The sequence below is a fragment of the Osmerus mordax genome, chromosome 3 (genome assembly GCF_038355195.1).
Source record: "Osmerus mordax isolate fOsmMor3 chromosome 3, fOsmMor3.pri, whole genome shotgun sequence".
Taxonomy (NCBI): Eukaryota; Metazoa; Chordata; class Actinopteri; order Osmeriformes; family Osmeridae; genus Osmerus; species Osmerus mordax.
In genome coordinates this window covers 16657999-16673116 of record NC_090052.1, presented here as the reverse complement: position 1 = coordinate 16673116, position 15118 = coordinate 16657999, and the positions used below count along the sequence as shown (strand labels likewise).

At 54.6% G+C, this 15118-nt stretch overlaps 3 protein-coding genes across 5 annotated transcripts in view; 1 reads left to right on the top strand and 2 right to left on the bottom strand.

Annotated features, from left to right (window-relative positions):
- Positions 1 to 380: 380 nt before the first annotated feature.
- Positions 381 to 2036, top strand: zmp:0000001048 (retinol dehydrogenase 8). The gene is made up of 6 exons (XM_067233188.1): positions 381 to 477; positions 612 to 773; positions 970 to 1149; positions 1310 to 1403; positions 1535 to 1718; positions 1821 to 2036. The coding sequence occupies exons 1-6, from the start codon at positions 381 to 383 to the stop codon at positions 2034 to 2036; spliced, it is 933 nt and encodes a 310-aa protein (XP_067089289.1).
- Positions 2037 to 2753: 717 nt separating this feature from the next.
- On the bottom strand, positions 2754 to 4484 carry LOC136941205 (microfibril-associated glycoprotein 4-like). 3 transcript variants are annotated; one of them, XM_067233646.1, is made up of 5 exons: positions 4405 to 4484; positions 4110 to 4307; positions 3881 to 3977; positions 3580 to 3741; positions 2754 to 3482 (listed from the first exon to the last, which is right to left on the bottom strand). In XM_067233646.1, the coding sequence occupies exons 1-5, from the start codon at positions 4408 to 4410 to the stop codon at positions 3238 to 3240; spliced, it is 708 nt and encodes a 235-aa protein (XP_067089747.1). In that variant the 5' UTR covers positions 4411 to 4484; the 3' UTR covers positions 2754 to 3237. The 3 variants fall into 3 exon arrangements, with proteins under 3 accessions (XP_067089747.1, XP_067089748.1, XP_067089746.1); XM_067233647.1 differs by having other exon boundaries at positions 3580 to 3747; positions 4161 to 4307; XM_067233645.1 differs by having other exon boundaries at positions 3580 to 3747; positions 4405 to 4483.
- A 241-nt stretch (positions 4485 to 4725) lies between these two features.
- notch3 (notch receptor 3) overlaps positions 4726 to 15118 on the bottom strand; it is a 31195-nt gene continuing 20802 nt past the window's right edge. The window contains 17 exon segments of the mRNA XM_067233644.1: positions 4726 to 8895; positions 9136 to 9233; positions 9355 to 9502; positions 9815 to 10119; positions 10234 to 10402; positions 10537 to 10627; positions 10792 to 11017; positions 11228 to 11376; positions 11503 to 11829; positions 11957 to 12492; positions 12623 to 12735; positions 12861 to 13118; positions 13259 to 13391; positions 13508 to 13692; positions 13814 to 13970; positions 14138 to 14339; positions 14671 to 14899. Of these exon segments, the coding sequence (XP_067089745.1) occupies positions 7399 to 8895; positions 9136 to 9233; positions 9355 to 9502; positions 9815 to 10119; positions 10234 to 10402; positions 10537 to 10627; positions 10792 to 11017; positions 11228 to 11376; positions 11503 to 11829; positions 11957 to 12492; positions 12623 to 12735; positions 12861 to 13118; positions 13259 to 13391; positions 13508 to 13692; positions 13814 to 13970; positions 14138 to 14339; positions 14671 to 14899 (4823 nt within the window). The 3' untranslated portion in view covers positions 4726 to 7398.

Sequence of the window (15118 nt, the reverse complement as noted above, 5' to 3'; positions counted from 1 at the left end):
TTCTGAGGCTGCATTGATCACAAGAGAAACTTGTTTCATAAAAAAAATCATAGCATTAATGTCAGTTGACAGTTAAATGAAGTGGGACAAGCATTGCAACCCCAGTCTGGCTGTAACCACTGCAGCCAAAGCGTTCCTGGGACAGTCAAATAGGATTATGGCCTCTTAAGCTTGAAACAAAAGCTCTGCTTCACATAGAGGCCATGGCCCTTAGACACAGTAAGTTACTGTATCAAAGTCAAAGCATACCAACTACAACATGGCCACATAGTTCATCAAAGACCACCACATCTAGGAAAAGTCTGAAAAAACAATAAGTCAGTGTTCGCAACATCTTCCTGTTGCACTCAAGATCCATCTGTGGCTGTTGTCCGGTATCCATGGGGACCAGGAAGGTTCTGGTGACAGGGTGCTCCTCTGGCATCGGCCTAGCTGTGGCTGTCCGACTGGCCAGGGATGATCTCAGGAGGTTCAAAGGTCAGACACTCCACAAACCTTGAATACTGAACAGATTCTTCGACTTTTGTGTGTAAATACACTGATCTGTGTGTAAAAACACGGATCCATGGTGGATCCGATGATCAAGTTAACCAGCTGTGGATGTGGGTCAGTGGTGGCCACCATGAGGGACCTGGGGAAGAGGGAGGCCCTGGAGCGGGCGGCCGGCCAGGCTCTGAACAGGACCCTGGAGATCAGACAACTGGACGCCTGCTGTGAAGACTCCATCAGAGAGTGCGTCAACAGCCTGCCGGACAGACTGGTGGACGTGCTCGGTAAGTAAACCCCCGTCTCTGTCGCCACACCCTCAACATCGTCACGATCTGTGTGTATGGGATGAAAAAGTCCCTCTTTAAACTCTCTCAAACGTATTCCACTCGATTATTACGTCGTCCTGTGACAGTCACGTGTTAAGGAACCTAACCTCAGAATGAATAGTGTGTGATACCGATGATGGTTTGACCTTCCCAGTGAACAATGCTGGCGTGGGGATGATCGGGCCTCTGGAGTGTCAGAGTGTGGAGTCCATGCAGGACCTCTTCAACACCAACTTCTTTGGGCTGGCGCGTCTGGTGAAGGAGGTGCTGCCCGACATGAAGAAAAGGAAGAGCGGACATATTGTTGCGATGAGCAGTGTCATGGGGATTCAGGGTGGGTCAGCCAAGCGGCGTTACCACTTAACCGTCAACAGTCATGTCACGAAACATTCAGTAGGGAATGGGATGGCTTGACGGGTTTGCCTGTCCTCATTTACACTGCATTTTTGAGAAAAGTCTAACGTGCCGCAATTTATTTGGTGTCTTACACGTAGGTCTGCTCTTCAATGACGTCTACTCGGCTTCAAAATTTGCGGTGGAGGGATTTTGTGAGAGTCTAGCTGTTCAAGTCATGAAGTTTAATATCAAGTGAGTACGCTGAGAAAGACACCTTCCCGCTAGCTGATCACTGCAGTAGGACAAAAACAGTTGAAGTACACTATATCACCATTTTAAACACAGGTGGTCTGTCTGTGTCTCCCTTCCTCTCTCGTCCCGAGAATGACTCTAGTGGAGCCGGGGCCGGTGGTGACAGAGTTTGAGAGGAAGGTGTATGAGGACGCCGAGAAGATGGACCTGTCAGGGACAGACGAGGAGACTGCCAGAATCTTCCGCCAGATATATCTACCGTACTCCAGGAAGGTCTTCGCCTCCCTAGGCCAGACCCCGGAGGACATTGCCGAGGTGAGTTTGTTTAGGAAACGCCTCATATTCATGGTCTGTAAAAAAACGGGTACCAGAGCTGAATTGCTAGACGCGTGGCTCAGCTCAGCTCATTTCTTGCAGCAAACGCTGAAAGTGATCACAGCCAAGGATCCTCCACTTCGCCACCAAACCAACCGTCTGTACATGCCCATGACTGCCCTGAAGCATGCTGACCCCACGGGCCGCCTGCCTCTGGACACCTTCTACAAGATGCTCTTCAAACATGACCGTGTGTTCAATGCCAGTCTGGGGGTGCTGCGTATGCTACAGAAGAGAATGGGGAAAGGTTCCATATGAAGGACAGTCACATTGAAACCCCTGGAGGGATGTTGTGAGTAAAGACAGAATCAATGAGCTTTTAAGATTCTGGTGGAGTGTGTGTGTGTGTGTGTGTGTGTGTGTGTGTGGGGGGGTACTCCTTACTGTTAGTCCTGGGTTCCTCTTCACTCATAATGCCTACACCAGGATTGGAGAGTACAGTAGATAGGACTGAATGATAGGCGCAAATGTCAGGGACACATGAGGTCCTATTCAGTTATGTTTTTTTGTGTGAAACCCAATCATTTGCCTTGAGCTGTTTGTACATTAAACACAGGGGTGTATGTTTCATAATATATGGGTGGAACATTGGAAATTGTAACACCCTTTTATTAGTGGGGGCTTTTATTAAGAACATTATATTTATTGGCCGCATCCTCGGTTATAAACCCACATTTAAAACAAAACCTTCACCCCTGATTAAGTGTATAAAAAGTACATTCCCAAAAGGATGTCACTCCAGACTATGCTCTAAACTGTGATGTTTTCTTCAGGTGAACCTCATTGGCAGTGCCAGTGTGTCTCTAGACTGACCAGACTGCCTGCTCTAACTGCACCTGTTCAGCCCTGTCTGTCAGAGCTGGATATGCTTACACACCTGTAATTGTACATTTCGATTTCTGAATCCCTATTATTGTGTTTGAACTGAATTACTGCATACGTTAACAATACTTGAATAAACACAAGACAAACATATTTGTTTTGTTACTTCATCAATGGATATACAATATAAATGCTGAATATTTAGACATATTTCCAAAATGTGTGCTAATCCTTTGACAAGGCACATTGGACACATAAAAGATCAAGCATCATGGTGTAAAGTAAGCAGTACTGTACATGGTGGATGATGGAAATATTCAAATAAAATGATTTCACCATGGTTATTCTGAAAGCATACCAGTATCTGCTTATAGATAGAACATACAGACTACCTATATACTGGATAATGGATATAATAGCCATCACCTATGGTAATGCAATACCAATGATAACATATTGTAACAAGCAAGATGTAATGACGAACTAAGCAATTTCATGTTGTCAGCACATCAGGGTAAGAAGAAAACGTCTAAAACGAAATTTGTCAACACGATTATATGAGTACTGATCTGTGCAAAACAATATAGACAGAAGGAGAGTGATAAGTGTCAGAGGATATTACGCCACAGTTCATATATTACACAGGTCTTATTTTCATCTCAATGGCTTTCAGTGAATATTTATATCCTTTCCAGGACACCCAGTTAATCCCTAACCCATAGATAGAGCTTCCCCACAAATACTGACCATTAGGATTCACACTGTGGCACTCCCCATACCACCATCCACCTAAATAATTTTGAGCACAGTTTGAACTGGAAGTATCTTGGTCTTTGTCAAAGGTGGAAAACTTCTTCCCGCTGTCTGCAGTCATGGAATTCCCTGAAATTTCAAACAAAAGTGGAATTGGTTTAAGATGAGATGTCCTGATCTCAAATGTAAAAACACGTGACGGGTCGAGGCGAGAAGTGCAACTCACCCGCTCCTCCGTCTGTGAAGCCACTAAGGTCCAGTTGGTATCCGTCGTTTTCCGGCCCGACAGAGAAGGAGGAGTACTGGACATGGACCTTAGCTCCCTCAAAGTCCTCCATGTCCACCCTCAGCTCGTACTTCTTCCTCAGAGTGAGGAGGTGGACGTTCTCTAGCCCTGGCGACAGACAGCGACTTGACGACAGACGCATACAGGGGTGGATATAGTTTACACACACACACACACCACTTTTAACAGCTCTCCTTCAGGAACCCAACACAGAAACTAGCCTAGCGCTTTATATTCTTACCCAACCAGTACTCTCCAGATGCTTGCCCAAACCCACTCTTGTACTGATCCCATTTTCGGTAGAAGTTAACGGTCCCATCCATTCTCCTCTGGATCACCTGGGATAGACAGACGGTCGACATAAGAGGAAGGTTTCTCCACTCTGCATCACCGTCACATATCCTGTATCAACCCTTAGAAGACATTAAGAACCACACCAGAACAACATACAATGGACCCCCAACACACACCGTCCATCTACCCCCATCTGGTTCATCCACACAGCCCATGTCACAGTAAACCTGGACAGGGGAAGTTGGTCCGGCAGGGTAGATGGTATACACTCCACTGGAGCCGAAGCCGCTGCTGTACACGTCAGCACAATCCACTGGTAGGAAAGGCGGTGAGCTCACTGCGACTGGGAGCAGTGCAACCAGGACCACAAAGACCTACAAACAAGCAAGCACAAATACTTCGCTGAAATCCTAAATCCTTCCTTGAAAATTCTCTTCTAGACTCAACCTGTCATTCACCAGCCAATCTCACCTTCATTTTTCAGCAAAACTATGAACAAGATCTAGATCCTTCTTGGCTCCGGGAAAAGACAAGTATTTGAGCGAGTGAATGATAACCTGTTAACTGGAGCTCCCAGTTTTCTGCCTTAAAAGGGCATGTTGTTCTGCAACATGGTCAACATGTTTACTGTGCAAACCCCAGAGGCAGACTGTAAAATACATCCTTGACTTTAATGGGAATAACAGAACAAAATAAATAATTTACCTAAATGTTATTAGACAAGAATAACGAACTCTTTGCAGTTAATGCAAATTCAATTGAAAATGTATAAAAAACACAAAAACACCATCATGTAGTTCCCTAAAGTTTTTATTAGAAGTAACTTATTTTACAACTTTTTCTGTAGAAAGAAACATGGTGGAAAGGTTTTTATGTACAATGATTTTAAACTACTTTTAAACAAGTATAGGAATTAATAATAATGATAGAAAATATCTATGACTGTTCTAATAATACAAGACCAATAAAATATCAGTCACATCCTCGGATTCACAAAAAAGGCTAAAAGGAAGTACATTTTGTTTTTATCCTTTTTAGTACATCATTTTAGAAACATAAGACTCATCTTAAACAAGTATATCTACCCAAAACGAACATATTTACAGGCAGAAGTCGGAATCTTAAACGGCCAGAACACTTTGTACTGTGGCCAACGTAAGAAATGAAAGGACCAGTCTGAAATCAAAACACACAAATCAAAACTGGATCTGGAACGGGAGCAGATCAGTTGAACACTGTTCTTTCTGGTCTGACATAAACATTTGCTGGAGCAAAACTAAAAGTTGAATGTGAAACAACAGAGGGTCGTGGAGCCTGGAACCCCTGGAATGTTCTGGGAGAGATGTACTGCTGCGTTAAGGCAAAGGCATGACAGTTTGGGCAGTATTATGTGGATGCAATAAGAGACAACATTTACCAAATCAAAAACACAGTTTATGTTGTTTAAGTTACTTTCCCAGCCCGACGCTCAACAGGTCTATAAAAATGGAAGCCCATCCGTGAGGCTCAATGCAGAGCATGGTCCCTATCCCATAGACTCAGATATCTAAAGTTACAGCTGGCCACACGGCAGATGGAGGCCAGTCGGATCACTAGGGACGACATCCGGGACGACAGTCAAAAGCAGAAGGCGCAGCACTACATAGTAGTGTTCTCTCCATCAGTCTTCGAGCGAGTCATCTTAGATGCCGGCCCCCGTGGCTGCCGGGGCGGATGCTGCTGAAGATGCAGGGAACGCTCCTCTGCATGCCATATAACACCTCCCTGAGGAGTGACAGAGCACCAGCAGCCCCAGCCCGGCAGCCACGCCTGCAGACCGCCAACACCGACCGAAACCGCGACCACGGCGACAGGCCCAACAGACCTGACGGTAAAACCGAAACCACGGGGCGAGAGAGAGAGACCATACCGGGCCTGGGCCGACCACAGCGCCGCAGGAAGTGGGTTCCTTTAGGCCAGACAGAAACACGAACACAGAGGTCAGGGGGAAAGAACCACGAAACCAGCTATGTTCTGGTCGCGGTCCAATCCGAGGTGGATGGTACCGGGGAAGGGGAAGAGGAGGATTCACACGACATCTACATGCTATCAGACTGACGGGAAACATGCAGGAATGTTTGCAGGAGAGTGGTTTAGAATAGCAGCCCATAAACATAGCTTAGTACATCAAGGTAATGTTCAAACAGATAACCATGGTCTCAACAAATATACAGAATATTAAACAAACAAAGGAACCAAAAGAACACAACCAAAACTAAAGGGCAGTGACAGGCTGATTTAGAAAAAGGCGAGACAATCCCCTCATCTAAAAACATTATATAATGAATGAAAACAATATTTAAAAATAGTTGTCTGAGGCCGGGTTTATAGATGCCCTCAACAGCCAGACTGGAGTCCAGGGGAGCTGAACTGGAGAGGGGGGAGGGGGGGTAACTTCAACAAAACACTGACTTTTTAGAGCTGGATCACTGATCACAGACAGCCAGTTGGATAACTCTCAGTGATGACGTAACCTCCAGATCTACAGATATCTGGAGAGTCTTACTGCAGTGTCAGAGCCCCCATCCTCCGCCCCCCCCCCCCCCCCCCCCCCACCCGCCCTGCAATGCTGGCCCCATGAAGTGCTTCAGAGACACCCGTCTACATTCTTAGACATAATACTTCTACGGAATGTAATCATTATTTGTTTTCGGAATTGTATCAGATCAAAATAAATCACTAATGCTGGCTAACTGAAGAGTACATATTTTTCAGAGCCAATTGATCATTTATATATCTAGTTGGCCTAAATAAATAACATCAGTCAAGTGAGGCGAGACCTCTTACTCTTTCTGCCTGACAACCCGGTAGAAATTCTTACAGAGTATATAACAGAGTTATATAAATGGTTGGTTATGAATGACCTAGACTATTTTCATTGTAAAATCCCATTCTTCCCCGGCCTCGGGTAAACTTGTGTCCAACGTAACAATACAACATTGTTTGACAGATCAAGACAGAAAGAGAGAGGAAACGCCTCAGAAAAGGCAGTTCAGAGAGACACAAAAACAATAAATAAAAACAGAAGGCATTCCCTTCGACATTTCGCACTTTTTTTCTTTCATCTACTTTTTAAAAAGTTTGTTAGTTTCAGGACAGCGTCTCTAAATCTTTGAAATGAAAGACTTAGTTTTCTTCATATACTTTTTTTTTATAATAAAAAAACAAGTCCATCTGTGACAGAATAAGTCTTACTTCATTAAATTGTCTGCTCTTTTTTTTTTTTTACAGACAACACACATTTCCCTTTACTCTTTCTCTGCAAACATCACTAGCAGACGATCCTCTTGATAAAACACAGTCAATCCAAATCCAATTAAAATCTTGGAAACAGGCTGACACATAAACACAGCCAGACCCTTGAGCCTGCTGCCGTCTCTCTCTCACCCCCCCTGGTCCTTTACTTAACGAGGAGCCTTGGGATCTTTATGCAAACACCTGCATCTTGCCATTGGCCTCCTGGACATGGGGGATCTGGGTCTGGGCAGGTCCAGCCACTGCCGGGCTGGGCGTGGAGTCTGACCAATCAGACACGCAGTGAGGGGAGGGGCTGGACCAGGCCTCCGGCGACTCTGGGGAGGGGGTCAGGTAGGGGTGCTCGCTGGGCATGTGGAGGTAATGCTTGGGGGTGGCATCCAGGGCAGAGGAGTAGCTGTGCTGGGAGGGCGGGGTCGGGTAATCCTCCAGCCCTGTGCTGCTGCTGGCTTGGGGCGGAGGGCCCTGAGAGGGCTGGGCTGCCGGGGCGGCTGCCTGGCTGGGCTGAGGGGCAGCCTGGGCCTGAGGAGGCTGCTGGGGAGGCTGCTGCTGCTGCTGGAAGAAGGCGGGCGGGGGCTGTGTCGTCTGGGGGGTGGGCGGGGTGGAGGCGCTCATGCGGGCTAGGCTCTGCTGGCTGGCTAGGCTGTGGTTGTGGAGCTGCTGCTGCTGCTGCTCTGCGATGGAGGCCAGCTTGACGGGGCTGAGGGAGGGCGGCGCGCCGGAGACGGGCGTGGGCTGCAGCATGGCCTGCTGGGCGTTGCGGTACATCTGCTGCTGGTGCATGAGCATGCTGTTCTGCTGCTGCTGCATGGCGGGGCTCTGGGGGTGCATGCCCGCCTGGCTGCTGTGGACCAGGTTGACCACCTGCGGGCCGCACTGGGAGGAGGGGGTCATCCGGCTGTGCCAGTCGAAGGGCACGCTGACGGGGCTGACCATGCCCATGTTGATGCCCATCTGGCCGGCGTTGAGCACGTAGCCGTGGCCCTGGTTGGCCATGGCGACGCGGGCCTGCATGGTCAGGCCTCCGTCGCCCAGGTCGTTGAGCTGGGCCAGGGACACGGCGAAAGGGCCCGCTCCCTCCATCATGCTGCCGTGCACCATGGGGGTGTTGGGCACCGACATGGAGGTGTGGAACAGGCCCGGGGAGGCCATGGCCACCGGGGAGGTGGGGTTGGTCATGTAGCCGGCGTTGCTCGCCCCGCCGCGCGGGGAGTCCAGGGAGTCGACCGGAGACAGGGTGACGGAGCTCTCCAGCAGGGCGCTCTGCATGTCCAGAGTCAGCTTCTTGTTGCGCGCCTTGGCGGACTCCTTGAGGTTGGCGGCGTGCTGGCTTCCCAGGCTGGAGCCCTTGGCCCCGGGGCGACGGCTCTTCTTCCCCTGGGGGGTGTTCTTCAGGCTGGGCAGGAAGGCGCTGGGGGGGCACATGAGGGGGGACAGGGTGTGGCCCCCTGCCAGGTGGTGCCCGGCGCCGCCGTGGCCCTGGGGGCTCCTCACCGTGTTGTACTCGTCCAGCAGCTGGACGATGTCGTGGTGCATGCGCTCCTGGGCGATGTCGCGGGGCAGGCGGTCCATGTGGTCGGTGATCTCGCGGTTGGCAAAGTGGGCCAGCAGGACCTTCACCGCCTCGCAGCTTCCCTCGCGGGCCGCCAGGAACAGGGGAGTCTCTTCCTGAAACACAGAGGGAGAGGGAGGGAGAGAGAGCGGGGGAGAGAGAGAGAGATATGGTAGGAGAGTTTGAGAGAGAGAGAGTTTGAGAGAGAGAGAGAGAGTTTGAGAGAGAGAGAGAGAGAGAGAGAGAGAGGGAGAGAGTTTGAGAGAGAGAGTTAGACTTGCTACTCTGCAGCTTCTGAGGAGGTCCTATAGACCCACAGAGCAGCATGATGGTAACTGGGAGTCAGCGCGTGTTACCTTGAGGTCCTGCATGTCCTTGTTGGCTCCGTTCTTCAGCAGGGCCAGGGTTGCCTCCACATTGTTGACAGCCGCTGCCCAGTGCAAGGCAGACTTGCCTAGAGTGAGACGGATACACACCTGCGTCACACATCGCTACCACGCCTACACAGCAAACCGCACGAGCGCCCTAATGTGTCAGAAGCCCGCAGCGCCACACACACACACACGCGCGCTTACCCAGTTCATCGACGGCATTGACGTCGGCGTGGCAGGTGATCAGCTCCTCCACCATGCCCTCCACCGCCAGGCGGGCAGCCAGGATGAGGGCGGTGGAGCCGTCGTACATGCGCGAGTCCAGGTCAGTGGCGCGGGTTCGGATCAGAATCTGGAGAGACGCCGGAGAAATACCAGTCAGCAACCAGTACACTAGACGCCGTTACCAATACGTACCAGTCAACACCGTCTCCTGCCTCCAAACAAGCTGGACACTAGACACTGTCACCAATACTGTATCGTTTGTCAAGTTTGAATGTGCTCTGTTTGCCTTTACATTAGCTTGCATGTGTGTGTGTATATATGAGTGTGTGCGTATATGTGTATATCCTGTATTTCCGTGTGCGTCGGTGTATGTCTGTACTAGTATACGCTGTATGTGTCTATACAGAATAAACACGTGTGTGTGTGTATAAATGTGTACCTGGAAGACGCCCTGCGCGTCCGCGGCCACGGCGGCGTGCAGTGGGCTGCGCCCCGTGTTGTCCTGCGAGTTGGCGTCGGCCCCCGCGTCCAGCAGCCTCTTGGCGGCGTCGGCGCGGGCGTAGCGGGCTGCCAGGTGGAGGGCCGTCTCGCCGGTGCGGTCCGTCTGGGCCGCCAGCGAGGCGCCCTGGTAGATGAGGTCGGAGATGATGTTGGCCGAGCACTCCTCCGACTCCTCCTCCTCCGCCACCTCGGGCTCCAGGCCGCCTCCGCAGAAGGACGCCAGCATGAGGGGGGTGAAGCCGTCTGGGGAGGGGGGGAGAGCGGGAAGTCGACGCACGTCAATACGAGTCGACAAGTCGGCCATTATCGTTCGTGACAGAAACCTTCGCAGGAAGCTTCCGCGGTTCCAACACCGACCTGGGCCTCGGACGTTGACGTCCATGCCGTCGCTGTCGAACTCTCCCTGGGGCGGGGTCAGGGCCATGGAGGGGGGCACGCGGATGTCTGCGGCCGCCAGGTGGTGCTGGGTCCACTGTCTGCAGTCCACCGCGTCCTCGCTGTCCGACAGCATGCTGGGTTCCTCCACCTGTGACACACACACACACACGCACACATCCAGGGTAAGGTCTGAGGCAGGGAAAAACAAACTGCGTTCAACGAAACACGTGCGGGCTCCACGTGCCGAGGGTGATATCGGTGAGGCGAGCAGGGAGAACTCACCTTGAGTCTCTTGGCCTCTGGGCAGTCTGTGTCCATCCACTGGTCACTGTGGTCTCCGAGGAGAGACTCCTCCACGGTCTTAGGTATGTGTCTGCAGGGAGAGGCAAAGGAGAAGGGTTTTAGCCAAATAACAATCCAAAAGAACACATTTCAAGTAATAGTAAGAATTCAACTCGTTAAATAATAGTATCAAAATCAGTCAGAGTCATACAGTGTGTGTGTGCGCGTGTGTATGTGTGTGTACAAGGGACTCACTTCATGCCCAGAGCATCCTGGCCCACGGGTTCTCGACGGTTCTTGTTGCTGCTGGGCTCCTTCTTGAGGAAGAAGCCCTCGGGGAACCACAGAGTGCTGTGCTCTCTCTTCCTGCGAGCGATCAGCATGCCCACCACCAGGATGACCAATAGGAAGACGGCCGCCACGCCCACCAGCATCAGCTTCCCCCACTCGGGCACGTCGGGCGAGTCGGGAATCTTCTCGCCTGAGAAGCCAAAAACGGAGAGAGAGTCTGAGGATCTGACTAGGGTCACGTGCACCGTGGGCGTCTTGTCAGGACGCACCAGGGGGGGTTCGCAGGACAAATCACAGGCGACGAGACAGCGAGGGCGGGGGCGCCCGGGAGGGTCTGAAGACCCCGTGACTTCTAAACGAAAACACCGGCGCTGAGGCCGGAAGTCGTTTTTGAACTTACTGCGGACTTCCTTGAGGGGGTAGGGGAAGCGGAGCATCTCCCTGGCCGACAGGGCTCCCAGGTAGTCGGCGGCGCTCTCGGCCGAGGGGAAGCAGTCGTCGAAGCCCTGCGAGCACAGGCGGTTGTCTATGTCCAGGTAGACGATCGACCTGCGCGGGGGGGGGGGGGGGGGGGGGGGGAGAGACGAGAGCCTGGTTAGCCGCTGAACCACGGCATCGACGACGAGCCACGGGTGCACACGCGATCCCTGACCCTAACCATAACTGAGCACTCACCCGATGACCTCCTGGTTGGGCTGGAACTCGCGCTTGATGCGCGCCTCGCGGCGGGTGTAGGGCCGGATCATGGCCTGGCCGTCGCTGTCGAGGTGGAAGCGCAGCGTGGTGCGCAGGATGGCGCTCAGCTTCTGCAGGAAGGCCGCGCTGGTGCGCATCAGCTCCTCCGGGGGCAAGAGGACCACCAGGACCAGGAGCCCGTCGGCCAGGTCCTCAGGAACCTTCCCGGCGCAGTCCAGGCCGTCCCAGCCGCACTCCTCCGTGTTGCAGCCTTGGTCGCAGCGGCCGTCGGCGTAGTGGTCGATGCAGTAGCTCTCGTAGATGGGGCTGAGGGGGTGAGACGCGGCGGCGAGGGGAGAGGTTAGCTCAAGGGGGGGTACGGCGTGGAGGGCGGTGTGTGGCGGTGCGCAGGAGAGAGCGTGCGTGTGTGTTGGAGGGGTGGGGGAGAACTCACTTGCAGACTTTCTCCTTGCTCCGGCACTCGAAGTTGTCGTAGAGGCACTCGGCGTTGTTGCACGACTCGTCGCACTGGCTGTTGTTGAAGACGCGCCAGCAGCGCGGGTCGGGGCAGCGCGCCCAGGGGTTGGCCGCCAGCGAGCAGTCGCCGCCGTCCCAGCGGCAGGCCAGCGAGTTGCACTCCTTGTCGCACACGCCGTCGTTGGACTTGGCGTGGCAGTCGGTCAGCGGGCAGGCGGGCGGGGCCGACTCGGCCGGGCCGTTGCCGCCGGCCTGCTCGCAGCGCTTACCCGTCCAGCCGCCGGTGCACTGGCAGTGGAAGAAGGGGTAGCTGGCCTCCTCGGTGCACTGGCCCCGGTTGCGGCAGGGCTGGGAGGAGCAGCCCTCGCTGCTGCGGTGCTGGCACTGGGGGCCGGCGTAGCCCGGCGGGCAGGTGCAACGGGCGCCCCGCGTGGTCTGGGCACAGCTGGCCCCGTTGAAGCAGGACAGCTCGCGGCAGGAGAGGCTCCTCTCACAGTCGGAGCCGAGATAGCCCTGAGGGGGGACGCACACGAGAGAGGTCGCACACACGAGGTTAGGGGAGCACGCTACGATTGTAGAGGAAGAACGGGCGTGACAGGGAGGTGGGAGGAGGGACGGGGGCGATGGTGGTGGGCGTACTGACCAGCTGACAGGTGCAGGTGTATCCCAGGGCGGCGCTGCCGGACACGGAGCAGGCCCCTCCGTTCTGGCAGGGCTGAGACTCGCACGCGCTGAAGCGACTCTGGCACCGGCGACCTGCCGACGACCAGGCGAGGGGAAACGTGCGTTTAGAGCGCTGCCGGCCCAGCCAATAACCCGCCCAACATCCCACACCCACCCCACCCCAACCGACCACAAACAATTAGCCGGCGAGTCCTCACCTGTGAAGCCGGGCTTGCAGACGCACAGGTAGTCGTTGGGGAGCTGGATGCAGTCCAGGGTGTTGGCCTGGCTGCAGGGGCTGGAGCGGCACTCGTTGATGTCCCCCTCGCACCGGTCCCCGGTGAAGCCCGGGGGGCAGTTGCAGCGGTGGCCGCCCACTCGGTCCACGCAGGTGCCGTTGTTCAGGCACTTGGGCGGGGCCCCGCGAGGCCTCGGGGGTGGGGCGCAGTCGTCCTCGTTGATCTCGCAGAGGACCCCTGAGGGACGGAGACGGGGAGAAAGAACACGGGACACCTCAGTCACCTGGTCAGCGGCGGCGTGGGGCGGCCGCGGACGACAGCGGACGAGGGTGGGTCTCGTGTGTTCGGCGGCGGGGGGAGGGGGGGGGGTTACGTACCCAGAGTGCCAGGCGGGCAGGAGCAGATGTAGTGGCCCACCAGATCGATGCACGTGCCTCCGTTCTGGCACGGGTGAGACTGGCACTCGTTGATCTCCATCTCGCAGTTCTCTCCCGTGTAGCCGGGCATGCACTGTCATAAGAGGAGAAACACCGTCAGCTGGGATCGCATGGAACCCGGTAGCTTTACGGGAGTCGGTTCCAAAGAAAAGGCGGTGGCGTCACTCGAGAGAGCTCCGCCGAACTCACGTCGCACTGGTAGCCTCCCACGTATCCCCTGCAGGTGGCGCCGTTGCGGCACGGCTTGTCCTCGCAGTGATCCACCTGGCTCTCGCAGTAGCTGCCCGTGTAGTCGGCGGGACACTTGCAGTAGTGCGCGCTCCCGGTGTTGACGCAGTGGCCCCCGCGGTGACACAGCTCGTCGGTCTGGAGGCCTGGGAAACGGGACGAGGAAGCGCGTCAAACCAGACCGTGTTTTTTTCTTCTTTTTTTTTCGGGTTGTTCCGTCCCGCGGGACGGACGGGCACGCGGTCGGGGCGGGGGGGAGGCGCTCACCTCTCTGGCGGGCCGCCACCTCGCAGGACACCCCGGGGATGTCGCAGTAGCGTCCGGACCAGCCGCCCGTGCAGTCGCAGGAGAAGGAGGCGTCCTTCTGCCGACAGCGCCCTCCGTTCTGGCAGGGGGAGGAGCGTCGGCACCAGTCCACCGGCATCTGCACACGGGGGGGGGAGAAAACCTGCTCAACTCACACGCTCGGTACATCCGCGTGATGCGTCTTGGCCGTCGCCGCGAAAGCAATGCCGCGCGCGTGCGCGTTTGTGGAGGCAGCGAGTGTGAGTCTGTGTGCGTGTGTTTGTGAGGAAATGTGTGCGTGTGTACCTGGCAGCGGTTGCCCGTGTAGCCCTTGGGGCAGGAGCAGCGGAAGGACTCGAGGGCGTCCTGGCAGATGCCTCCATTGAGGCAGGGCTGCGAGTCGCACTCGTTCACCTCGTACTGGCAGTGGGAGCCGGTGAAGCCCGAGCGACACGTGCAGGAGTAGCCGTTGATCTTGTCGATGCAGGTCCCTCCGTTGAAGCAGGAGCTGGGGAGCGCCGGACACGGGTCAGAGCCCACACACACTGCCACACACACACACACGCTACCCCCCACACGCACAGTACCACACTGCGACACACACACACTCTACCGCCCACACGCATTGTACCACACACACACACTACCACACATACGCACTACCACACACACACTACCACACACACAAACTACCACCCACAAACACAAACACACACACTACCCCCCACACACACACTACCACACTCACTAACACACTTACCACCCACACATCCACTATCACACTCACTCACTAACACACTTACCCCCCCCCACACACACACACACAGACTGAGACCTACCTCTCCGTGCAGTCGTGGATGTTGGTCTCGCAGTGGATGCCGGTGAAGCCCGGCCTGCAGCCGCAGGTGTAGGAGTTGACGTAGTCGGTGCAGGTGCCGGCGTTCTTACAGGGGCCGCTCTGGCACTCGTCCACCTCCTGGGCACAGCGGGGCCCCGTGAAGCCGGGCAGGCAGCTGCAGCGGAACGAGTTGACGCTGTCCGTACAGGAGCCCCCACTCAGGCAGGGGTCTGGGGAGGGAGAGAGGGAGGGCGGGCGGCAGAGAGAGACGGAGGGAGGCAGGGAGAGAGGGAGGGAGGGCGAGGGAGAAAGGGAGACAGAGAAGGAATGCAGATGGAGAGAGAGAGAGAGAGAGAGAGAGAGAGAGAGAGAGAGAGAGAGAGAGAGAGAGAGAGAGAGAGAGAGAGAGAGAGAGAGAGAGAGAGAGAGAGAGAGAGAGAGAGAGAGAG